This window comes from Osmia lignaria, chromosome 13, assembly GCF_051020975.1.
Source record: "Osmia lignaria lignaria isolate PbOS001 chromosome 13, iyOsmLign1, whole genome shotgun sequence".
In the NCBI taxonomy this organism is placed as follows: Eukaryota; Metazoa; Arthropoda; class Insecta; order Hymenoptera; family Megachilidae; genus Osmia; species Osmia lignaria.
Genome location: NC_135044.1, coordinates 2,533,876 through 2,561,728, shown reverse-complemented (window position 1 = coordinate 2,561,728; position 27,853 = coordinate 2,533,876). Strand labels below are relative to the sequence as shown.

At 39.9% G+C, this 27,853-nt stretch overlaps 1 protein-coding gene across 5 annotated transcripts in view; it reads left to right on the top strand.

Annotated features, from left to right (window-relative positions):
* Positions 1 to 25,603, top strand: part of LOC117602322 (uncharacterized) — a 117,491-nt gene extending 91,888 nt beyond the window's left edge. For 3 of the 5 annotated variants that reach the window (XR_004580931.2, XM_034320186.2, XM_034320185.2), the window contains 2 exons: positions 25,167 to 25,314; positions 25,406 to 25,603. Coding sequence is in view for 2 of the 5 variants with exons in the window: in XM_034320186.2 (XP_034176077.1) it covers positions 25,167 to 25,314; positions 25,406 to 25,462 (205 nt within the window). In the remaining 3 variants the exon portion in view is untranslated. Of the gene's footprint in view, positions 1 to 1,108; positions 1,271 to 25,166; positions 25,315 to 25,405 lie in introns of all 5 variants that reach the window. The other 2 variants (XR_004580928.2, XR_004580929.2) reach the window with 1 other exon arrangement.
* Positions 25,604 to 27,853: the final 2,250 nt, after the last annotated feature.

Sequence of the window (27,853 nt, the reverse complement as noted above, 5' to 3'; positions counted from 1 at the left end):
ACTCGCGTTTCTGTACGAGTGCGCACGGCTCTATGTACGTATATACTTGACTATGTAAGGTGGAAATAGTATACGCAAGGGTCGACATACGCGGAGAGATGTGCTTTGGATATAACGCTCCCTGTTATCGTGTTGCGAATATATCAAACTCCAATGTTCGAGTTAGAATTCCTTTTCGATTATAGGAACGAGTTAATTTCGTGTAAAAATTAACAGATCTTTTGTTTCAATTCGTGTTAGTTTCCAGAGTAGATGATTAAAAGTAAAGTCATGCTCTGCAATTGGTTATGGGAGCAATCTTTCAAGCTTCGAAGACAACTGCCTGCTAGCGACGATTTATCTCGTTGTGTCGTAAGAAGCCAATTGCGGGGATCGTTTAAACTCGCAAAAAGTGGCGATGTTCCGGGTTCGCGCTTAACCAAAACATTACCTCCGACTGGTTTCAACTTCACCCTTCCGGACCTCCGGTTTGCCCCGTTAGCCGTGCAATTTCTTTCCACGCGGGCAGACAAAACACCGGCGTCTCGTATGACAGTGCAAAGAAAACAGTAACAAAACACCCTCTGGATTTCCAGGCCCGTCTAACAAACGAGTCCTGGCACCCTCTCCTCCCATCGTTCTTCCTTCTGCCGCTCGCATAATGGGGGGTGATAGTACCGCGTATGACGTCACAGGAGCCCAGAAAAACGCATACAGACACATGTACACGTACGTACATAGAAACGAGCATCCGCATTCGCGAACATAGAACCTGAAGGAAGCGGCCGAGGCGCTGGAGGAGAAGTAAATCCATATTTTACACCACCACCAGCGGCGGCCTCGCGTCAGCCCCACCTTCACCACCACCACCACCACCGCCACCTCCGCCACTACTACCAACTCTGTCACGACGCCTTCGTTTGTTTCGCTAGTCCGCCAACCTCTCCTTGCTTCCATCACCAGCACCTCCACCGCCCACAACTTACATACATCCCCTAAAGATCACGCGCCTGCTACAAATTCGGGGTGGGGTTCGGAGTCCACTCGCTCAAAGGGGTTACTGGCTCGGCTATGTCTTCGACCGGACACTCGTCACCCAAACTAATTCTTTTTTTTTCTTTCTTTTCAGAGGTTATTATAACGAGGAACGTTGTAATATCATGGACGTACGGCGGAGGGTGTGTAATTTATGGGATTTCGTATGGAAGATATTGCCATCGACGCTCGGAGATGTGCCTTCGGAGACGCCGAAAACGTGACTCCGAGTAATTGAGATCATCGTGTTTGCGAGGTTAGATATACTGTCTATGACTCTAAAGATCAGGTACGACTCGAATCGGAGCAAATGTACTGTAAAATGTTACACTGCAATCTATCCAACAGAGTTATTGATGGAACCTTGGTACTGGAATCGTTGGATGGAAATTATCTTTACAAAGAATCTCGAGAATCTGAAATATAACGAGTAGCTGACAAATAATTATCATGAGATTAGATAATAAGAAATATTGCATGTTTAGTATTAGACCGTAGTTACCACCTCGATTAGAAATGATACCTACGGCTGACATCAGTATTAATTGTTAATACTTTCTATCAACAAACTCACCACCGTTACTCGTTAGGTCAGTCTTGGTTTAATCCGCAGTTAAAACAAAACTGGACACTGACCGATCGTTTCTAAAGGAGCCGGACATCTGGTTGAACGGACTCAACGAGATCTCTAGATCCTGATTAATTACTTGGTGTTGGCGTGTCTCTTGGCAGGAACTAGATAAATCGCGACTGACTACCGGAACCGTTAGAACGAAGGATAACGTAGAAAGAAAAAAAATAGAAAAGAAGAAACGACGGTTGGGGGGGTCGATGATCGTTAAAACCGTAAAATCGGCATATGGGGTCGTCGCAATCGGTCGTCGCTGGCAAAGATCAATAATTCGATCTCGATATAAATTCAACGGTAGGGGAGGAGATCGTTTCTCATCCGCTGGGGTCGCAAACACGTTTCATGGATGGGGTTGAAACCGATCGCCCTTTTTTTTTTTCATCGATCACCCTTCCCACCCGATGCATTGCTTGCCACTCGCGTCCGTGGAATCTAATTTTACCGGCGGCACGTTGAAAGTATATCGAAAAAATGTGACATAACGTCAATATCTCACGATTAATAATTTCTGTTTTGTTCAAGCGACGCTTTTCGATTATTATTATTTGCGCTTTTATTTTTAACTTATTGCTTCCCTTACGTGACAAGCCCTCTGCTTTTATAATATTAATACATTGATTGCTCTAGTGAAAATGGATGTACACAGGGCTAATAGTTGCACATTGAACTAAACTCAACAAAGTAGCATAATAGTGTCTTAATCAAAAATTTTATACTAACTTGTCCAATTATCGTTGTATGATAATTAGTGTAATTATTAATTTCAATTTCTAAATTCATTAAGTCCTTAAGAAACAAACAGCCCGACTAATCATCAAGGCAATATTTTATCCCAGTGGATTAGTTATTACCATATTTTTACTGTCGATTTGGTGATATCAGTGTCTTTAACAGTTTAGCACGTTAAAATTCGTTTTTTTCCATGCACGTTCGTTGTTCGTGACATTTGGAAAGTTTTCATCCAGCTATCGCGGGGCATCGCGACAGGAATACTAGAAATCGCATAAACGTGGAGCACCAGGAATCCAATAGTCGTGAGCAGAACAATGGCGTCACGATGCTCGATAAAAATTGGCATGGTTTTATTATGCAGTCCTAGGGTTCGAAGTACTGGGTGTCTGATGAGTCGACTCGAGGATCTTCCTCTGGGAAATACTCATCTTATCCTCCATTTCCCCATATGTTTACGATAGGTACCTCTTCTATGACACGTTGTTCCTTTTTTTTCGATGCAGTTCTCAATGCTTCTGGCTTATTGGCAATTTGTTGATTACTTGAAAAGATTTCTGTGTCATTTTGAATACTTAACACGTTGATTGCCGCAGTGAAAATGAGTATTTGTTACGAAACGTATCGAAGCTCTAATTATTAAGAATAGGAATAGTTCATTTTGAAATTTCAAATGTCATGCTTTTAATTTAGTACCTTACATTATTAGTATAATAACGATTCTATTGAAAATAATATTTTTCTATCGTTTTCTTTGAATTATTAGAGTACATGTAATTTGCGATGATTGTTTATCTCTACTCTTGGAAATGTTTATACGCAATGGCAACACATTGTACAAATTAGTCACGGGAGGGTGGAAACGTTTTTCGGTAAAACTTCTTGTGTCGAGACACGTAGGGGACTATGGTCATCCATAAAATTCGAAGGGTACGAGCGACAGCCACTCCTTCCTCTTGCAGCTTCGTAGCCCGAATAAACTCCTGGCACGAAGCTAATCATATTTTCTAATCCAACGCTGAAAGTGGAGAGAATGGTGAACGAAGGAGGAAAAAGCTCGCGTTGCCGGCTATCATATAATTTTTCCGACAAAAAGCACTTACGCTTCCTCGTCCCCTGCTATAACCTATTCACCCCCTTGGAAACATGTTGCAAGCCGGACGAGGACGGAAAGCTTGAAAGAAAAGATGAAAATTTATATCGAATTCTGTGGAACATTTTGTAAGCTTCGCAACACCTTCGTTGCTTAAACTTCATAATGTGCTATTAAAATTCCTTGAAACTGTACAGTTTCCGCTTATTTCAAAGCGTTCTTCGTTTAAACATACTTTTACCAATTGTTTCGAAAACTTTTGGATCGGATAAAATTCTAAAGCATGTGTATAAGGGGGATGGAAAATATTAAATTACTTTGTAGATTATAAAATTTATTATCACGTCAATTACCATTGAAATTTTAATTATTATTCATTCTATAATATTCATTTTTATTTGATCATAATATCGAGTATCTCAAATGGAAAAATATAATTTTTTTAAGTCTCTCAGCCGGATGCGCCCTATGTGTATTTATTAAATAACTACGTTCTTACGCTACAATTAACATGATCAATAATTTAAAAAAAGGAGAACTATGAATAATATTATTATTGCATTAATAACGTGCAGAAGTACATTCATTAAGTTTTTAATAATCTGGGCAATAGTAAATTCAAGGCACACATGTACACCTGCTGCCATCTATGAACAAGAGCGTCGCGTCGTTTTCTGTTCTTCTTCAAGTACAACGCCGTTCTCCACTGTTGATTGTTAGATCAGTTTTCGCTTTTAGATACAATTTCTGTTGTAAGTTTTATGGTAAAAGTTGTGTATTATAACAATAATGCAACGGAGTCTCGATTATCCAAGTTTTGTTTAATCAAAGTTCCGTGTTATCTGTGGTACTTTGAACTTTATATTAGATGGTGGCATTAATTTTGAAATTTATATTATTCTTCACTATATAAAGTGAATATTTTATTGCGAATTAATTTGTATTGATATAAAAATTTCCTACTTAAAAACGCAATACAAACGATCAAATAACAATGCAAAAGCTAACTATCCTGCTTTTCTTATTAAAATGAAAACGTAAAAGACAGTACATTTCCACGAGAAGCATTTCTAAGAAGTTTACGAAAGAACTCACCCCGCCTGCTTTTCGCATTTCCAGAAATTAACGGGAGGAATAATCAGTAAACTCCGGAGTCCTTTGAATTCCTTTGAAAGTGTTCTACCAAGAAGAAGTTACACGGTACCGAGAGAGGAACGTGTAACGAGCAGGTCCGATGGTACGCGGAAGAGTACGGGGCCAGGGGGTGTAGGAGGGAAATGTGTCGGAAGGGGTGGTAGAAATTAAGTCGGTTCCCCACCCTCAACGTTCCTCGAAACGACACCTCTTTTTTCTCCTTTTCTTCTTCCACTACTTCTTTCTCCTCTCCTCGTCGTGCGTTGGATTCTGAAATAAGCTTACCCTCCCCCTCCCCTCGCCCCTTCCCGGACCACCTTTATCCGCTCCTCTTCCCTGACCCCCACCCTCTTCCAGTTTCAGCGACTTCGAGCACCTTTCCACACGAGAGCGCATGCATGCATGCACCCATACTAATTCTCCGCGTTCCCATCTCCTCGCGTGCGTATGTGTCGGCCTACGTACGTGTATCAAATCCCCTAAAAGGGTGCTGGACCTGCGCGTCAAGGGTAGGTGGTACCAAAATGGCCGAAGCCGCACCCACGACACTCGAGTGGGGGCGATTCAGGGGAATCGATTCGGGTGGGGGATTACACATGACGACACACGTGTACACGAGGCTGATGCCAGCGAATGAAAGAGTGTGCGACCAATGAACCGTGTGCGCGCACACGCGTGTATATGTGCGCGAACGATACTGCTGCGCGATACACGTCGCTCGCGATGTAACCCGGGCATGCCAGTTGGAAGGATACAAATCTGGCCATACCTATGCGCTATTCCGAAGATACAGCTCGTTTACTGATGCAATTAACCCAGCTAATTATACAAATTAATTAATTACCCTAATTGTGTCGCAGAAAGTTGTTATTCGACACTATCATATAGTCGTCGTTGAAAAGGTAACATTAGGACTTCTATTCAATTTATTACATACGAATTATGGAGCAACTATTATATTACCCAAAAATGGTTATACATCAAAGAAGATGCATTTCCGGGCCTATGTTTATGTCATCCTTCGACCACCTATTTTCCTGACAGCCTGATTTGAAAAATTGATTCAATTAGTTCACAGTTCCTGAAGAAGGTACTTCTTATGATTGTACGGTTATTAAGAGAACCTTTAGACATTTATGGACAGCAGAATCTTACCTGTTTATATAATGAACGTTTTTTACGTTGATCGTCAGTCGGTAGACTGTCAGCAACAAACACGACCAAACTTAAATCGCGCTTTCGTCGAACTCGAAGGATGCGAGAAGAAGTTTCGTTTGGCGAGGAGAAATGAGGGACGGGGTGCGGCGAGGTCTCGTTCGAACCCCTGAACAATTGCCGCTTCAGCAATAGTACGAAGGCAATATCGTTTTCCCCGAGGAAGAAAAACATGCAGATTCGATCGATCGCGCGGGAGGTCGAAATTCCAGCGTGTTCTGGGGGCTTCCTGCGGCAGACAGAGTGTCCTTTTTTGTCGCCCTAAATATCCACCCTCTTGCTGGCAAAAAAAAGGACACGGGAGACACGCATGGGTCCTCGATGGCTTCGTGGGGATGGGTGAAAGGACGTGTGTGTGCGTGTGTTATTTTTTCCGAGGCATTAAGCTTGCTTTCCTGAGGGTAGGGGTGGTTGTTCTCCGATAGGGATGAGGTATAGTTTAGTTTAGGGATTCCACACGAAACACAGCCAAAGACTCGGCTTCTGTAATACGCTCTCCTCTTCATCCCGCGTTGCTTTCCATCGTTTTCAAAGATTTGTCATGGGATTTGGCAGCGTTAAGCGCCGATGCTTGTCTTCGTTAAAATATTGAACAATATTTGAAGCTGACATCACTTTTCAAACTTATTTGGTCAAAAACATTATTAGAGTGTATTGTATTCTTCATCAAACTGCTCGTATTATAATCTTATGTCTAGAAATTATTTTTAAATTTAATTGGATATAAATACAAATGCCTAAACACTGATGAGATTTCAAAATGGCTAATCGTATTAACACGACACAAAAGATAATTGTATCTAAAATTATTAGAGGTACATTTTTAATTGTTATTAAAGTGTAATAAATAATTATATATAATACAGAAAATTTATAGGGTGGGAATTTAGTTGCTAACCTAATTAACTGCGTTAGGTAATTAAAAATTACACAAGGTGATAATTCTTTTCTTGATTGGCAAAACACAGAGTGTAATTTTCTGAATGTCTTCATTTCTGACGAATATTTTGTTTGCCGCTACTCGTCTTAAGCCAAGACGGTTCAATGGGTTTTCAATGGTTGCCAGCAGGCGAATTCACGTAGCCACGAAAGAGTCGTCCAACGAAGAACAGGATTTGCGAGATGGGCTTCTTACAATCACAAATGTGGTTCGACTTAACTTGACGATTCGTTCTTATTGTTCGAGAAACCGACATAGTCTGGTTCGTCGACTTCGCTGTCGTGGTCCTACCGGTCGCTTGTCCCGTCCAGTATGGATGAGAAAAACAGACTCGATTTCCATTCATTTATTTTCACCGCCATTTCACTGATTGCCACTGCTATTCCTAGCCCGCCTCCATCTTCGGAGTTTCCTCCACTCTAATTCCCGGCTTTACTTTAATCACCCGGAGTGCAGTCCTTTTGCGTCTGGCTCCTTCGAGCGGGTCAAGTACTCGGTAACCCATCCGACAGTATTTTGTCCCTAAGAATTCACCCCTATCGCGCGAATTCTTCTATACAAAAAGGAAGTCGCTGTTCGTTCGAGTATACTCTCAAGCCAGTGCTTCCTTCTCAATGCGACCTTCTTCAGGGAAATATAAAAGTACCACGGGACCGTCATCTGCCCTTTTGTCTCTCTAAGATACGGACCACGTTTTTATATCACGATGAAGATTCTTAAAATATACAGCCACCGCACAATTATTTCGTGGATTTCTTTGAGACATTAAGATCCATGCTTCTCGATACTCTGCAACAGATTGTTCTTATTCCATCGCAGTGAGCTTTATGTTATCGAAGACTGCGCTTCGGTTATTGTGTGATTTCAAATACTAGAGAGGAAGTGAACATTGTTTATTATAATGTGCTATAGAATTTGTAATGAGGTACATGCAAAAAACAGCAAAAAGAAAGAGTGAAAAGAGAGAGAGCTGTTTAAAGTTTACAGAACAAAATCGTTTGTCAGGAATATCTCGAGAACTACTCATTTTTGTACCATAGTTTGCACTTTGAAAAATCTAAGGGCTTACAGATGTAGTGCTCTTCGTCAATGCACTAATAAGGGAGTTATAACCTGCAACAGATCCCAAACCTTGAAACAACTCTCAATTGCTGGTATCCTATTTAATAAAGGATTCAAATTTATACACTTCTTCATACTTTTAGCATTGATTAAACGTGTACGTACTCTTATATCCTTCAAAAATGTGTCCGCATTGATCACTGTCTGACTAGTGCATGAACCAACTACTAGTTGACTACTGGCTGCCATAGTGAAAATGGACATGTATGGTAAGACACGAAGCTCTAATTATTTATACAAATACTTCATTTTGAAACTTGATTACTCTATTTACTATTATTAATATAATAGTATTCTCTTTCTTTCTTTAATTATTTAATTACATTGCATTTTTAGTGTCATAATTAAGGAACGAAGATAGCAAAATAACTTTGAACATCAATTAAATCATACTAATAGTCTGAAAAAGAAAATTGAGGTACTGTATTGAGAAATTAATTTTTATCGCGTGTCTGACCAAATATGTTTATTTCTACTTTGACTCAACGTGTTAATTGGCACCGCAAGTTGTGATCGGTCTTCATAATATTGTATTTCTGAAACAAAACAAAAGGAAAAAATACACAGAGCGGTTTACTTGGTCGGCGTTCATTAATAACTAACCAGAGTGAAATGTGTTTCTGGTCAGGAAAGTCACGTATAACGAATAAATGGTTGGGAATAGGTGGGTGGAAACGAGTCAAGGGGGAGGGGTTAGTATTCCTGACATTAATGGCAGAAGTGGGACGTATAAAGCACAGGAAATCTACGGGAAAAAAGCAATTTATGGCGCGGGCAAAACAAAAATAATAGTATGATAATGAAAAAAACGTGCACGTGCGCGTCCATTAACTCGCTTTCTCGAAACAAGCGACGAAAGGAAAAATAGAGTGAAAGAAAAGAAGAGAGAGAGATGGATTTAGATAACGGCGCCCTTCCCCTTTTTCTGGCAACTCAACGTGGGGGGTTGACTTCAGGGGTGGTCGAGCGTGGTCTTACAGAATGACTAGAATCGCAGAGAGAGAGAGAGGGAGAAACGAAGGGCAAATCCACGCTTATGAGGCACGCCAAGACAAAAGCCTCCATTTCGGAAGAGCCAATATACGAGCGGGCTGCAATTCGATATAAATGCATCTGCGCTGATCGTAACCTCCACAAATCGTGAGGGAGAACTAGAGAAACAGGCACACGGAAAAGGAAAGATAACAGAGGGATGCTCAAAGGAGAATTAGAGATAGGTCCAATGACATCTTCGTTCTAGAATAGCCCAGCACCCATCTGTACAATGTCTTGATCAATTAGGAGATTGAGGGATTATCTCATTGAAAGTAGAGTTGGGCAATAATTCAAATAATCTTCTGATACATATTTTGAATAAAATGATAATATTAAAAACGTGAGAAATAATTTTTTCTTTGAATGAAAATTTATAGATCTTTCAATGCACATCTTGAATAAAAGCAAATTATTTCAAATAGCGAATAATTTCTAACTTAACGATGCTTTTATTTGAGATGAACTTTATTTGAAATAATGACCAATATAAATGAATTGAAAACAACAATGGTAAGATTAAAACTTTATTTTATTTCTCACTAGATACAAACTATACTACATTCGGTATTGTAACTATTAACTATTAGCACTTCCAGCTTAAAAAAGATTCGTAAGAATTACATGCTGAATAAGTATCCTAATTATGCCATAAAAGTGTGCCAATGATAAATTTTTCTCCCTTTTTTATAATATATTTTACAATCGTAGATTTTATAATTAAAACCACCGCTTTACTTTATTTTTGCATCTCTATGCTCCTTCAAACATAGTTTCAGCTGAAATGCCAATCACCGTAAAGTTCAGCCCGTGTATGTTAACATAAGAACGCATGCATTTTAAATTTAACTTTTGATACATGTTGATAAATTCAAGCCGATATCGGTATAGAAGGCATCGTTTATTTCCACGGCGAGAAGCAATTCCGCCCATAAATCAATATATGCTTCGACAATACGGAAGTTCCAGCAATATAGACGGCCACCGTAAAACTAATCTGAACCAAAAGATTCAACAATCACCGTCGCTTTTGCGCTCTGATCCCTGGTATAAATCTAACGTCGCGACATTCCTCGGAGGTCGGACAGTGGATGAAGAGGGGTGGGTCAACGGTAGTGAAAAATTGCTCGCGATTTTCTTCGCAGTTTTTCGACGGAAGAGGCATTTTTGTTTGCCGCTTATTTCTCCCGTGGATATAAGCCTTTGCAACGAAGCCGGTGGAAGCTAATCTAATCCTCGAGTGTATAGTCGGCTCAGCGTAGACACAGCAACGTGCATCAAGGTACACACACATACACATAAACATACACGTAAGAGAGTACCGCGCATGGGAAACACAACAGTGGAGAAGGAGACGTTTGTGTAATACCTGAGAGAGGTTTAGTCGTACTCGTGCGTCTGAGCTGCGAGCACGTTATATACGTGTGTATGTGTGCGTGATGAGGGTAGGATAGCGGGAGGTAAAGGGATTGAGACGAAGACGTGGATCGGGAGAGGGTGGCAGAGGCAGCAATGGCGCCCCACACGGGCGTTTATTATTATGATTATACTTGATATCCCCTGCCCAAAGCAGGGCCAGCGAGCGAGCGAGCGAGCGAGCCAGCCAGCCAGCCAGCCAGCCAGCCAGCCTGCGAAACTTTCCCTCCTTTCCTTTCCGATATTAATATTATTTTTGCCCGGGCATAGCGGCCGCCATATATTTCGCTCTGGGCATAAAATCCATTCCCAGTTCCCCCAACCACCTACCCACCTCAGCTACTTCTCGCTCCCTTCGTACTGACACGAGAGAAAGAGACAGGGAGAAAGAGGAAGAGTCGGGGATCGTGGAAGAGAGAACAACCCCCATTTCCGTCTCCCTTTCGCTCTCGTCTCTCTTTCACTGTCCTTTTTCTCGCTTTCCCAGCCGCGACTACGCTCGGTTCTATTATTAATTAATGGCGGGCCGGCCATTTTCTTTCCTCCGCGTCCACCCCTTCAGTCGACCTAATGTTCCTTAACAATCCCTCTGGTTGATTAACGTATTTCCTGTACTCTCATTTGCAGCGGAACGTTTCTAAGAAAGGTACATTCTTTTATTATGCATGATTAACTTCCAAACCCGAATGGATTAGAAATAATTGAGAAGTTTGCATAAATAATGTACGCACGATTGAGAAAAATTTGTCCGAGTTCTCTGATTCCTACCTAACCAGAGGTCAATGATCATTTCTTAATCTTTTCTTTTTTTCTAATTTATAGGGTGTCTTCTTTTTTATTTGAAAATTTCTCGTTTCATTATTTCACCGAATAAGGACTGTTCCAAAATATAGCCACGTTCTAACGATAATGTACATAGTTAGGTCTCACGTAAATGTCAAGAGGATCAGCGTTCTCGAAACTCGGAAAAGATAATTCGTCAGCAATGTTAGCAGGCCGCAGTCACCTCTAAACCGCGATTGGACAGATTGGTAGATGAGTTGGTCGTCCTCGAGGAAGGGCGCGGGTGGTTTCCGGGCTCCGTGTGAGAAATTTTAAACTACGATCGCCTCGAGGGTATCCCGATGGCGGTACATAGGAAAGAGGTGGGAGGTCGTAGGGGGTTTGTATAGCTCAAGATCGACCCAGAAGACGCCCATCGCCAGGTTCTACGTGCAGGACATCATAGGACACGGGGTTGAGAGAATTGCTCATTTGTTCGCCATAGTTACGGGGCCGGAGGATGCCCTGTAATGTCCTACAGCCTCCTTCCACCTTCCACTCCTCCTGCTACTCCACCTCCCTCCTCTTCCTCTTCTCCTCCTCCTCATCTTCCATCGCTTTCTCTTTCTACTCTATTCACCCCTCTCATTCTGCCATCGTGGCGGTGTTCGATCGAAATTCAATTTCCACCGGGTCACCCCTCTCACCTACCACCCACGTTCTCTCTATCCGCCACCCGCTCCCTTCCCTTTTTCTTTCGCTTCCGTCTCTCCACTCGGGAAACCCTGAGGACCCGGGAAAGGAAGCCACCGGCTGCATTCCTTGCGATAAATTACGCGGCTCAATTATTCACGGGAATCTCCGGTGCCTCTGTTTAAGACGTGAATATTCTTTCCCCGCGTCTCCGACTTGCTAGTCATTACGAAAACGGGCTACCCGGCTCTGAGCTTTCACAGAGTGATTGGACACCTTTTATCGATACTATCCTTTTTTTTGGCAATCGTTTTAACGAATAATTACGAAATTTCTGTTATTAATTATTTCTCAGGAGTCCTGTAAATCTTTGAACTAAAGAACTTAATGCAAGTTCATATGATGATTTGAAAATTTAATCTTCTATTATCTTATTGAATTTTAAGAGGTAATGTTTATTATACAGTATTGAATGAATTGAAATTATTTTGTAAAATAACCGCTTGATTATTTCAATAATGAGAAAGTTTAATGATTCGTCATTAAAGTTTTTGGAATATCAGAAATTATAGTAACATCAACATGCAAATTTTATTTACATCTTATGTTTAATAAAATATCATTTATTTCTTTAATAAAATACTTAGCTGTACCAAAGGCTGCCATTACGCACTCGTACAGCCGATTGCCATACACTGAGATGAAGCCATGGAGAACGAACCCACCATCGAACCAACCTCACCCACCCGGGATCGTACCTATTTAAATAGCTTTTTTCCTAAGGGGAGCTCGAATGAACCCCACCCTCTGAGCTTCCACCATTTCTAAGCAGGGCACTAGTCATTGCAAATTCCGAAACCCTACTAAAACCTAAGTTATACAATTAAAGGAAGAACCGCCATTTCCTCCACCCAATAGTTCAATAATCTAAATAAATGAATATTAACCCTGGAATATCTTCGCTAAACTAAAAAATAAATAATTTTTCGAAGATGTTCAAGATGTAGATCTTGTTCATTAAATTCTATTTAAATTTAATCATACGATGTCATTATCGTCTCTATTTAATTTTTCAAAAGTCTCGAATAGAAAAATATAGAAGAAAATTTAGAAATGCTAACTTTTATGCATCATTCAAAGTAATCTACACGGAAAGACATCGAGGTGAGCGCGTTTCAAAGAGGCATCGAGAAACACAGGAAGGTGATAGCAAAAGGGGAGGAACATCCTTTGCACACAAAAGCAATAACGCCCTGATATTCTACGCGGGATTCGAGCTCCGTTGTCTCGGCCATCCGCCTTGCCATCAGACCTTTTCGCGAGATCGAGTCTTTACCAGCGGCATACGAGGGTGGCCGCAGAACAAATACATTAATTTCACTCCCACCCACCTTCGCTACCCTCTATCCTTTTCTCTTTTTCTCCGATATAAGCGAAAATTTTCTTTCTTTCTCTTTTTCTTAGTTCCCGATCTCTTTTGCGAGCCGTACGTATGTACATGTACGCAAACGAAAGAGCGTCGTGTGTAGCGTTACGCACACATACATACACAAGGGTCGAACGACCACCTCCATCAAGGGGTATACACACAGCCAAGCACATACGTGCACATGTGCCAACGCGCGTCCTCCGGCATATAAGTAAACGGGGTGCACAGTGTATGAGGAGGGAGGGGTACGGGTGGAGGGTGGTGTGTGGTTTCCATGGAAACGCCCAGTCCCTCTCTTATAATTATATGGGGAAAAATGGCTCGCGGACTTTTACCCGCATTACACCCCCGCCCCCTTACGCTCTACTCTTTCCTTGCTCACTCTATCTCTTTCTCCCTGTTTCTCCCCTTTCCCTCATTTTCTTCTCACGCCATCTCCGTACTTTCTTTCTTCTGCTTCTCCTTCCGCCTGTCGTTCATCTTCTTCCTCTTCTTCTTCTTCTTTTCAGTGTTCCTCTTAGTTCTTCCTTACACCCCCCCTAACCGTGCTTCCTCGCTACCTCTCTCAACCCCTTTTTCATCCGGTTTCACCTCGTCGTCTCATCGTACCGCGGCACCTACTTTAACCGTCTTGGGAATATTATGCTTGCATCTCACCAGGGTGACTGTGTAACCATCCTTAACTCGCTTTAAGGCTGACTGCTTGACGTCTCTTGGATTTCGAGTTACTTCCCGAGGATGTCGATACAGTCGGATATATAGCCAGTTTCGAAATTCCTCTTCGATGCTCCGAGGAACACGGAAGGGGTGCTTATGAAAGAAATTAGAGTCGTTTTTTAAGCAAATGATGGATACCTTGGTTGTTATCCGTCGCCGTTCAAGGGTTAAACGAGAACTAAATTAAATAGTAAATTTTTCTCTTTTTATTGCATATTGCCATGTAATATCACAGCAATAATGCCCCTTTTGACATAAACCGCGATTAATCTCTAAGATTACTGTCAATGTGGAAAGCATTAGTATAGTTCAGAAAGGAAGTTAAGAAGAGAGGACACTTGAGTAGCCGCCAAAAAAGGAAAGTCGAAAGATGGAAAGGCGAAAAAACAAGAGAGGGTAAAAACTAGAAGGGAGGCAGATCCTCTTGTAGATAGCTAATGTCTTTGGTCAGCATTTAGTGGTATAGAATATCGAACAAGAGCTTGGCGTTACCAATACAGCCGAATAGCTCTCATTACGGTATATTTGTTCAGTTAATACGACCTAAATCTGACCATTACGCTTCTAAATTATTTCTTGAAGTGTATTTTATTACAATATGATTACGGTCATTCTCGTGCTAAGGGGTGCAAATAGAGAATATTGCACACCAAGTTCTGTACTATTAAATTTCGAAATTCTCTTTATTCTTCTCTAAATGAAAAAAATTAATAACGACTTAATTAAAATCTTTTCACCAAAAAAATCAGATGAACAACACAAAATTTATTTGCCAATAGTAAATACTCTTTAACAACAAAACGTAATGGTAGGATCACCAAATACATTGAACAAACTTCTCATTTCAGCTCGGTATTCCCAGATAACGACCATTACCCGAAAGATAGAAGATTGTATCTGTATATTTCGTGTGTGTTATCTACACGTGTGTCGAACCGCGTCCACTCGGGGGGGTGTCTTCAACAACGAAGTAGGAAGGTGAATTGCGGCAAGGAAGAAGAGAGAGGGAGCATATTGCTCCACAGTAATCCTACTTGATCGCGGTTTTCGGTTTCTTTCACGTGTACGTGTATACTTGTGACCACACACAGCCGTAGTGTGTGCGTGTACAGAATCGCGACTTTCGTCGTGTATTCGTCTTACAGTGGAGACTAATACCGATGCGTGAGAGCTCGAAAGATTACTGCCTTAGGAGCCGCCTTCTACCTCCTCTCCGCTTCCCGTGTCCTGCTTCGCGAACGAAGGACGAGGAGTGTTTAAATACCCTCGGGATGCGAGTGTTCTGGACGTCGAGAACGTGTCTTGACGACAAAAAATATAATTTCGCCTGAACACCCCCTGTCCTTCCCGCCCGATTCCTATTACCCTCACCCCTTTCCACGGCCTCCCAGGATCGAGGATTAGACGAGTTTAAGAGAATCCTTGATACTCGTACGCTACAACATTTGTTGCGTGTTAGATGTTTTAGGGTTGAAATTACATGGAAAGTATAGTTTCTTAAATTAATTAACTTTCATATGATTTTTTAAATAAATACTTTAAGTGTTTAGTTCTAGATTTGACTGGAAAATTAAAATTATTGTTAATCACGTGCGACAGAGAAATTGAAATCGAAGTAGAGTACATCGATTCTTCATTTTTAAATGCTCGCTCACGTCAATTTATCAGGAATCCTCTATTTCGATGGGCCATACGAATGATTAGTCAATTTAATGAAATAATCCCCTTTGATCGACCGCCTTCTCTGACCTTTCCTCCCCCTCTAGCTTTCCTTCGGGATGCCCTGGAATCCTCAAAGGGAAACACTTGAACCAGAACGTTTTAATTGCGAAGCCTGCAGCGATCTCATTGTTTCCGCTTGGCCTGCGAGTGTTCTACCGCGATAGAGGTAGGGAAATTCGAGGAAAATACTTCTTAAAAACTTAAGGAAAAATCAAGAAGGGCGATAAGTCTTTTGGTTTATAAGAACAGGAAGAGGAACGTATATTCGTACAACGTGTTGTTCTCCCCTCACTGGACTACTTTTTAATCATCTAACTTCCTCTCTTCCTACTAAGACGTTTCCCTCCTTTCTTATGAAAGGTTCATTTTTAATCGATAAATTTAATGTAGGTCGCTTGACACTTTCGGGCAACGAGAACTTAGCTCATAAATATGCAAATCGAGCCACCGTGAAGTTGAAAATAAAAATTCGTTTGTAATGAACCTGACCGTCATAAATAAAAACGAAAGTAACTGATAATGGAAATAATAATGTGATTCTTGATATAAATTTCCGTCCGAATTTAGTAATACGAAGGAAAAATTGAAAATGGCTCAAAGAAATGCTTCGAAGAAAATATAATTCAAATAACAACCCGCACGTATTACCGAGGAACTCACTTTCTATAGAAGTTTAAATTGTATTTTCAACATGCAAAACTTTAAATACATCATTAAAATTAACGATGTCTTTCGATTTCGCGAAACGACAGAAACAATCCAGGAAATATATAACACGATCGAGTAACTGAAACGAAATTCTAAAAGAAAGGAAGGAACATTGAATGGTACAAAAGTTCCGAGATAATAAATAATAAATAACGTTTGTCGTCAAATTAACAGAAGTAGTCGCGATCTTCTTAAATACCGAAGGAACAGAAATCAACCCTCTTCCGGCCACGTTTGTTCGAATAAAATATATGTCCTGTTACAAACAAGGGACGCACGGTGTAGGCATGTTAAGGAAGGAGATCGAGGAGGACGATGAAAAAGGGAATACGTGAATAGGAAAAATATTAATAATTATGTTAATGTCGTGATGCAGGAAGAGGACGAAGGGTAGGAGGAGGTGGCCCTCGACGTCAGAACATCTCCTTGGTTCCCTCCGATGGGGCTGGCTTGACGGGGGTGTGTGGGTGGGGATGGACTTTCGCGTATTTTTATCAATATCTCGCGAGTTGCGGCTGCGCACTGTAGAACATCCCTTCCGAGTCCACACGTAGAAACAGGCGAGAGAGAAAGAGAATGAACCGAGTGGTGAATTAGAGGAAGATGAAACGAGGTAAAGGGAGGAGAAAAAGGGAGAAGAAAAGTGTGCAGTGGTGTGTGTTACGGCAGCGTGCATGCGTGACCGTTCCTAATGAATGTGTGCATCATGGACGATAGTGTGTTGGTAAGTGTGGGGACGCCTAAGGACCCCCCAGGACAAAATGGAACCCGCTTATACTCCGTCGCCACAGCAAAGTGCATCCTTTTCCAGAATTCTCTTTCTTTCTTTCCTTCTTTCCTTTCCTTCGCCCCCGCGCCGCCTCTTTCTCTTTCTTCTCTCTATTCCTTCTTTGAACTCCGTCTGAGGGGTCAGGTATTTCCTCATGCGAATGCAAAATCAACGGAGCTCCTTGAGATAATTGCTATGGTGGATACTGACGTATCTAAAGCGCTTTCGAGACGGAAACGAGCTACCTTGGATCCGCTGGGGACTAGTTCTAGGAACAATTGTGCTTCTTTTCCGTCTCGTTTATGAGATTTTTGTAACTCGCAGGTTTCTCTTCATTAAATCGACGTTAATGTTGAAGTTAGTTAACAATTTTGGAGTCGATTTCAGATTTCAATAATTAATAATTCACAGTTATAGATCAATACTGTACACTATTGTTTATTTGATAGATCCAAATTTATTATCTTTCGTTTTACTCTAGAATCATAAAGCACAAAGGTTGATATACTTTCTGTGGCAATTGATTATTTCATTCGTGAAGATCATTTTTTCTTCCAACCAAAAATCTGAATGCGATAAACTGTTCTTTTTTCATCTGTATGTTTCATTTAATTTTCAATTATTAAAAATCATTAACTTAATTTTGTATTGTACAATTTTTGGAAGGAAAACATAAATACAAAGTACCTATTCTTTTTTTATCTTATTCGTTGGTTAACTTTCTTTTGTTTCTTTTACTCCCGATTGGCTATTCGGCTCTTTAATTATGAATCGCTGCTGTTATTTACTTTTATTTATCGTTATACGATTCCGGTTGATTTATCTCTTTGAAAGTTGCGTCTGTTATTCCAGTTTTTGTGCTCCGCTTGAGATCTATTATTTCTCCGTGACAATCTGCTTTCCCCTCTCTCTTTTCCCGTACTTTTTCCATCCGCGAGTGGTATGTATTTAGGACTTTAAGCAAAATAATTCATAAGTTTTTCTTTGAAATCAATAGTCCACGAGTGTTCGCGCAACCGCGGTTATGTCGCGTCATACAAATTAAACATAGGTATATTTTCTCATTTGCATAGAAACCTATTCCACATTGTACTTGTTCTCTAAAGAATATTTAATACATTCTTCAAAAGATTTTGTGATTTTATTCTGTTTAATAACAACATTAATTAACAGAATAAATAAATACCAATCGTTGTTCAACTAGAATCGCAAATTTTTTATTGTATAATTTATGTTATAATTTTCTCTACGATTAAATCTTCTGAAAAATAACTTTATTATCAAGGAAAAATTGAATAGCAAGCTCGGATAAACACTTTTCCTAATTGCAATTTATAATGAAAATTGTTTTCATTCCAGCGGCCATGAAGATTCTCTCGAAATTGCATTTCCTTCCAAATCACCTAACGCGAGCAGATCAAGCATGTACCTATACATGTTTCACTTTACCCTCCTCTCCCTCCGTACCCGTTATTCTCTCCTCCTATTTTCAGCTAGATCTTCTTCAGCGTTTTCGCTCGTTGCTCGCAAGAGATAAATATTATTTTCAACGTCGTGGCATGGCCAGGGATGAGCAGCGCGGGAGAGAGGCTTGGCTCGGGGGTGGCTCGGGTGTTTTGCAGCGCGAAATACCCTCCATTACACCGTGGGCGTCGTATATAAGAGATTATTTTTCTTTTCTCTCGCCTCCTGCTACCCCTTCCTCTTCCACCGTCACACCGCCTTGCTTTGCCACCCTTTTCTTCTTCGTGTTTACTTTTCTCTCTCTTCTCCATCGTTCTCTTCTGGAGGCCGCGCCGACATGCCAGCAAGTCTTTGAGATCGTATCGAGGGGATGGGTACTACAGGGGGTAACGTCCAGGATAGCTTAGGTTGACTCGTTTCCTCTTTCTTTCTTTCTTTCTTTCATTTTCTTCTTTTTTTTCTTTTTTTTTTTTTTGAGAAATTACAGAAAATTAGTTCCATGACGAGGGCGCTTCGTTATCCGACTCATCTTGTCACGAGAAAGATGTGTCCGCGAAAGAGACGGAGAGTGAGAAAAAGGAGAACGGAGAATCGATGTAGGGTGAGAGTATAAACGACAAACGAGTTCACGACTCGTTCACGAATGTTTTAATCTCGGGGGAACGTGGGGAGAAGAAAAAGCATTTTCTTTTTAATGGAAGACGTAGAAAGACGAAGGGTAAGGAAGCACCAAGTCGAATCTCTGTCTTTTACCGTCCAAATTTTTCACTTCGTTTCAGCACCTCTGACGAATATGCAAATTTTCCATTCGTAGAATATATTCTTTATACTAATATTGGAATATTATCTTAATAAAATAATTTTCTTAATATAGTTTATACGTAGAAGTAGAAATCTTTTGTTTTTTATTCAATTTAATATTAAAATAGAAATAGTAATATTTCAATGAAGACTTCTACTTATTATTCCTACTTTGAAAATAGATTTGATAAAAAGGAAGAAGCACTTCCTACACGTCAATTTAATTAAAATATGTGTTAGTATTACTTAAATATTATATTAATAATTAAAAGCTTCTTATATTTTAAAAAATTACTCACCATTATAATAATAAGTTTTCTTTACACTGATTGAAAAATAATTCCACAGCACTATATGTACACTTCATTTGTCAGGGTAACTTTGTTTGTACAAACTGTTCAGCATCAACGTTATTTCAAAGTTACGAACTGCTACAACTCTTTTGATTAACGTAGAGCAAATGTAGGCCAAAAAGAACAGAACCGAGAAGAAATTTTCCAAAGACTCGCTGCACCGAAGTGAGCCAGGTGAGTGACTGGCTGACTGAAAAATTTTGCTTTCCTAGCTACGGGGGTACAGATGCTGGTCTATAAAAAAAGATCTCCACCCCAGGCACGGGTACCTCTGAAATAAAAAACGCTCCCCCCTCAGGAAAACCCTTGTATAAAAACCGAAGGGGGTCACTCACCTACCTAACCTGGATAGCGAGGGGTTCGAGATGTTCACGAAATTTTTCGACCTCCACGAAGCATCGTGGTAATCGATAAAATTATTTAATCATACTACAAATTCTGTTGTGCAAATCATAGATTTCACTCAAGACCAATAATCACAATATAACATTTATTAATTTTAATTTCTGTAACAAAATAGTTTTAATAATTTGACTTTAATCTAGCATTTGTCATTATTTTATTTAATAATTATCTAAAATATACGTGAAGAAATATTATCTAGTAAAAATGATAAAGAAGAACTATTTAATTTTATTCTCCCAAAATTCATGTGATATTATTACCTGCAAAACCATTAGATTACATTAATAATTTCATTATTATTTAACTAACCGTGTCATGGGTATTATTTAATGGATATTAATTCATGATCGTGCTAATTATATTAAGGAAAATATACTTTTTGTGGTACAAACAATGCATTAAAAAGCTTTTTTTCACTATGAATTTGAGTTTCTGTTCTTTTCTATGATTGTGGGGTATGAAACGGTACCCCTAGAAGCGCGTGCCCCAGGTTTTTTTATTCTCACGTTGCCACCCCTCAGAATTTACGAACCACTGGATGGTTTCACGAGGCCTCGCTCTAGTCGTCATCAAACACTCGTTATTCCTGTCCATTCGGGATTACGGGATTTTCATGATTTTTTTCTTCGGGAAAAAGTCGTATATCCGAGTGTATCACCGTAGGATTACACGAACGACGTGCCAGGAAATGACCAGCAACCATAATCTTCTATGGAAAAAATTAGCGACCACTGTAATCGCATTTAAGATCGTACATGTCGAGTATTCTTTATTCTGCTCATATTTCAAACAGAACATACATCTAATATTTATTGCCATCTTCTCAATTTATTAATTATTTTGTAAACATTACAATATCGTATTCTATACAGTATATTATGGCTTCAAGAATTTTTAGGTTGCATTTTATATTTTATTACTATTCTTAAAATTGCAATAACATTACAGTTTACACTCTTTGACTAACGTTTCATTCACATAGGGTTTACAATATAATTAAAAATTTTTTTTAGGATATGATAGATCTTTTGTTTGGATTGATAAATTTATAAAATATCGAATTGTAGTTTGCAAGACCTACGTATATTATTTATGTTCTATAAAGAACAGATTTCCTAAACGGAAACATTTGGTCCAATGAATCGTTCATGCGTAGAAAGGTAATCTAATCATGTGTGTGTGTAAGAAAGCAGTCGATCGGTTTCGGGAAATTTTTTTGCGAAAATAACGGTGTTCCATCGACAGAGGAAAGAGTGTGAAAAAAATGGGGAACATCTGTCGATCCCCGATACCTATCGAACGGTTCGACATATTTCGTTCAGTACCACCAATATTCTTGCCTAAGAAATGTCAATGATCATGTAGTTGTTTTAGTATATCATCTATTATGAAAATTCATAAATATCAATCACGAAAGATTAACATTTATTATTGTTGTATTTAGAATTATTAGAATTATTTATTATTTCTATAGAATAGAATAATTATTAAAGTGATAAGGGATACAGAATCATTAGAATCATTTATTATTATTCTATCTGAAATTATTAGGAACGATAGTATCTTATGGAAACTAACAATTATCATGATCGAAACGACGCAATCCTGTCAAACACCACGGGGCACCGTGTGAAAAAAAAGCGGAAAAACTATTAGTTCCGGTCTGTGGGGGAGTGTGCAAGGGGTGGTTTTTTTTATGTGAGAGTGAGGAGGTTCGTCATGAGTTTCCAAGGAAAGGAATGGACCTCCCTCGTAAGGTTTCACCCTCGAAGGACTCGCGTTGCCTTCCACGTTCATTTCATAAATTCTAATTTATCGTCCGCAGAAAATTGGATCCGACTAATCCCAACGATCGATGCTCGGCTACGTCCACGTATCAGAAATGGAACGTCGATACGAATGATGCTCGATTGTATCCAGCTACCTTGATGAAACGAGATACTCAATTGTTTTCTGTCACGATTAATTTTAAGCAATCTTGGGAAAAAGATATTAATATAAAAACAACCAACTATTCTATTATAATTAATTTTGTAGTTTTATAATTAAAAATTAATTTCCTTATAAATATGTCATAGATTTATCTAACTCCAATGATTTTAAGAATTTAGAAAATTTCTTTTTGCAATTGCAATATTCCAACATTTATACTTCTTTCTTTTCATAACCAGAACTGAGTGGCTGTAAAATCAAATGCGATTATCCAATAATAAATGATACAACAACGACCTGCTCCTCAAATGTCATAAATCACATCGTGCTAATTATTTCGTATGAACTGAAAAAACCCTTTTTTTCCCGAGTGCACGCCGGTGTTACGGGGTTAAAGATATTTAACGGGTGTCCTTCGATTAGCCGCTCACCCTGTCTTTCCTGCATCGGGTAACGCTTTTTTTTTTTCGTCTCATGCGGACAGACAGCCGCCTGTTTTTCTGTGCCGGCCAATTTTCGGGTGTGCAAACACAGCCCATTGTCGTGGCGCACGCGCCTTTACGCCGCTTCTTTTTTTCTCTTTCGCTCCCGATGGATAACTCCTGCAACCCCTTTTGCTTTCTCGCTCGGCTCGTTCCAATGTAACTCTCCGTCCTGTTCGCACTACGCCAGATTTAAATATGCAAAACGACTTTTTTCTTTGCCACCGTGGCGTAGAGCAGCTCCTTCCCTTGTTTGGTCCACCGCGCCCACATAATTACGGGTGGCAGGAAAATAACAGGCAAAAAACGATGGATGAGGAGACGAGGAGAGGAACGAGTAGGAAGGCAAAAAACGGTATGCAAAAAAAGGCGATATCGCAATTAGACTGGTTACACGGGTGCATGGTATCCCACAGCGCGTCGAAAGGGGTGGCTCGCTGAGATTATGTTCCCGCGTTAGTATGTTCGTAAGGGTTAATGGGCGGGCACAGTGAGCGTCATTTTTTCCTAGTATTTTCATTAAGCATACATTATTTCTTAATATCGAATAGGGTAATATATACAGTTGTTGACCCCTATATACTATGATTCACCCTTTTTCTAAAACAGTAAGAAATACAATATAATACATTTCTTAATCCTCGAATGACGGACCATAGAGAAAGCCTTAATTTCATTTTCTAACGAAATATGAAACTTTTCCATTTAAAAATGATACATTTTAATTTAGGGGAATATCCTTGTACATGTATACTTCTTCATTAGTATTGAAAAAAATATTTTGGTTTAACCCTTGTCCATATCACAGACCACGAGCTACCAATTCACCCAGCACCTGTTTCATTCAGATCTCTTACAACCATAAACACAGTCGAAGAAGAAATTAGTGTATTAATGGGTACCCCTTATCGCGCGATTGCTCTGAAAGAAATACAATTCGTATCGGTAAGACTTTCAAGTGGTCGGTTCGAGAAACGTTCCGTGCAAGGAATTAATGTACAGGGTGTGTCGGACGGATTAGTCTCATTATTATTCTCGAACAGCCACGGTGCCATGGTAAAGGGAAAAAAAGACTGTCGGAAGATTAACGAGCAACGAGCCCTTATGAGCCAGCTCGACGCCTCGAAAATCACGACAGACAGGAATAAAAAGAGAATGAGAAGGAGAGAAAGAGTATCATGGTAAGAGGGACAGACGGTTAAAGCAAAAAAATAAGATGAATCGCAAGAAGGTAGTGGATATCGCAATTAAACAGACCGCTAACCCTGCAAATTGGGGGTTGAATTTTTTAGAACCTTCGCTAGGGGTTGCTCGAGCCCTTAAAACATCGTGGACCGGTCCAGACAAGGGGCGAGGGGGTAAGCACCAACAGGGGGTGAACTCGCGGTACGGAAAAAAAATCCATAGGACTCACTGACTTTCTTTCTCGCTCACTCTTGGCCCTAAAGTTCGAAAAAAACGAGTGTGGCTGAAGCGGGTAGTGCGAAAGTCGGGGGGGGAGTTTACAGCTCGACGGGGAAGGAAAATTCTGCAAGGGTGGTACTGATGGCAGTGACGGTCCCGCTATAGGCAAAACAAAAGCCAAGCGATATTCTTGGACGCCTTTAAAAACATAGCTACGCCTCTGAAAGCTTGGCAACTTCAATGCTTCGTTTCGAGATCAAACACGACGAACTTGTATGGTAGAGGAAAGAAATATTAATTGCATAAAACGTACATTCATGTTTTTAAATTATGGGACATTTTGTCATTTTTAAATAAATCCAAATTACATTACGTATTTAGTTCTTTGTCAATAATTTTATGCTTACACATGATAATCACTCCAAGCACAATGCTAGGATATATAATAGTTATTTAGAGTAGTTGTTACAAAAAATAGGAAATTCAAATGAATGAAATGGCCACCCCAGTCACTGGATTTCAACCCCATGGGGTAATTTTGAAATACACTGAAGACAAGTATTCGAATACCTGGTGTCTTCACATATATTTCCAACACATTTTAACATTTCAAGAAATATACGTACATATACCATCTTACAAACGTTTTGAATAAGTTGATAATTGTAAATTGTTTCATAAAATAAACTTATAATACAAGAAAAAAAAATCCATAGGACGCGACCGCGCCCATCATATATAATAGACGATCTTCCCTTCTCCATCCACCTTCTCATCTCATCTCCTTCGTTCGTCTAACCTCCACCTTTCCTTTCCCTTCCCTTCATCTTTCTTGAGTTTCCACCCACCAACTCCAACCTCCTTTCAATCAATATTTAAAGAATTGCGCCTTAATAACAACCGTGGCGTCATGTCAATGGCCGACTTTGACCGTCCTTAAACCACCATCAGACAAAAATACAAAGTTCAAGATGAAGTTGTTATATGTTAACTCAGGAAACTGTCTTATAGACTGATAGTAAGAATGACAAAACAGTAAACTACACGACCAACTGTTAATGAGACAGAAATCTGTAATTCGTAGGTCGGAAAAGTAGTCTATCTACAGATAAGAAAGAAAGCAAAAACAGGAATCTACATTAGGTGCTGATGGGAAGCCATGAAACTGGGCACTGATTCATATTTATAATGTCCCCCAGGAAATGGACCGTCGGCGTCGGGAGTGGAGGCTCTGGGCACCTTTGCACGTGGCTGGAGGTGAAGTCGGTAACGGGTTGGACCACCGGTATCGGCCACAGGATAAGCAGAGGGGGAGGTCTCCGTAGTATCGGTCGCCGTGGAGTTTTAGTAAGTAGAAATCCGACACTCCCCCGCCGCCCTCTCCCAGGGGACGATGCAAGATTTCCCCACTTTAAAAAAAAAATATATATATTTACAGCCACTGACTCCAGTAAAGGTAGCTGGCTGCAGCACCGTTATCAACCATTCGACCTAGAGCGAAGTGAAACAGCATCAGTCTTATAGCGACCGCCGAGGGGTGCAGATCTACCTGCTAAACATACATATATCTATATTTTATTTTCTGCGTTCATTTAATTTGCTGTATTTATCTTCTTAGCTTATTGAATAAACTTATTAGGAGGATGAACGTATTGATTTTATTACTCCTGTGTGCCTCACTTCACTATTCTTTTATTTATTATTATATCACCCTTTTATAGACTCCGCGGGGACTAGCCATTCCAAATCCTTCTCGTTTTATTCACCATCCCTTGGTGAATTTATTTATTTTATCCCTCTTCATGGGCCTTGGCTCTCTCTTCCAAGTTATTTATTATTTTGTTGTCTTTGTGGGCCTCACGAAACCCAACCCTACATCCCTTATATCCCTGAATCTCTTACATCTCTGCATTCCTTACATCCCTGATATCCTTACATCCCGGTATCCCTTACATCCCTGCATTCTTCACATCCCTGATATCCTTACATCCCTGTATCCCTTACATCTCTGCATTCCTTCTATCACTGCTTTCCTTCCATCACTGCTTTCCTTACATACCTGTATCCCGCACATCCTCGTATGCCTTATATCCTTCTATTCTTTACATAGTTCTACACCTTACACCCTTCAATCCTTTCCATTCCTCTATTCTTTACACCCTTCTATACCTTACACCCTTCAATCCTTTACATCCTCCTACACCTTAAATGTCTGTTTCTCTTACAAAAACAGTACCCTCTAGCGGGAAAAATGCGAACTAAATTTTCGACGTCGAATCAGCGCCCTCTGGTTTCGGAAAAAGGAACTAAAGCTTGCTCCATTTCTGGCCCTCTGGCGGGAAAAATGTGAACTAAAATTTCGATGTCGAATCAGCGCCCTCTGGTTTCGGAAAAAGGAACTAAAGCTTGCTCCATTTCTGGCCCTCTGGCGGGAAAAATGTGAACTAAATTTTCGACGTCGAATCAGCGCCCTCTGGTTTCGGAAAAAGGAACTAAAGCTTGCTCCATTTCTGGCCCTCTGGCGGGAAAAATGTGAACTAAATTTTCGACGTCGAATCAGCGCCCTCTGGTTTCGGAAAAAGGAACTAAAGCTTGCTCCATTTCTGGCCCTCTAGCGGGAAAAATGTGAACTAAAATTTTCAGGTCGAAACAGCGCCCTCTGGTGGTAAAAAAAGAACCAAATTTTCAAAAATATGAATTCAAACTTACCTTTACTTACCTTTACTCGAATCAGTGGCCGTAAATGTTTTTTTTTTTTTTTTTTTAACGTGGGGAAATCTTGCATAAGACCCCCCACCGTCCCCTGGGGGAGGGCGGCGGGGGAGTGTCAGATTCTTACTGACTAAAACCCCACGGCGACCGACACTGGTGCTAAAGGAAGGCTCTGGGGAGGTCCTAATTGAGACCTCCACCTGCTGCCTACCCTGTGGCCGACACCGAGGGTCGCACTCGGTGCCGGCTTCTCCTCGGGCCGTGTGCAAAGGCGCCCGGGGCCCCCACCCCCGACGCCAACGGCCCTTATTTAGTGTTAAGGGATGTCGGACATAGATAGGAACGAAAGAGTTGCAAGGGTTGCAAAAGATACGTAGGAACAAGATGATTGGACGGAAGGTATTTATATAATGTGTTTTATTAACTTCTGGTGTTCTACAATTTCATCTCCAAGTAACAATATTTGTAAATAGATGCTATAGTCCAATACTCTTAAAATATTGGTTATAAGTGTTATTTAAATATAAATATGTTCGTAAACAGAAACTCTTTTATACACAACATATCTGTTAATCGAGTATAAATAATGTTGATTCTTATTACGTTGTAAAGTAGGTTTATATAAAAAGACACGTATAATTTAAGGAAGATCTAATCATTATTTTCTGGTAAGGCAAACAATAGTGATTAAAATAATATTCACGGAAATTTAACGACAATGAAATATATTGTAATGCACTTTGTACGTAAAATATGTTTCGTATATGTATTCGTATTTTTCAGTCACACACAGGTACTCTTACAAATACACAAAATTTACCTCGTTTTATACGTTGAAAATTGTATTTTTCAAGATATTTAGACACATCACACTATAGTTCGTTTGCGATATATTTGCGCATCTCCGTTGTTCTTATTTTGTACGAATTATTTCATTGTTAAAAATGTTAGAAACCAAAAATCCTAATAAACTTTTACTTCTGATTGTTAACGCGATTGTGAAAATTAGTTATATTTTCGTAAACTATGCCAGTAACATTTTTCTTATTTACAATAAACATTAGTATCTGTTAATCGAGTGCAACATTTTTCCTTTCCCTGTTATTAATGGAATAATTAATTGTTCTTAACAGGATTGTCCGAAGGAAATTATAAATCATGTATAAGTGGAAAT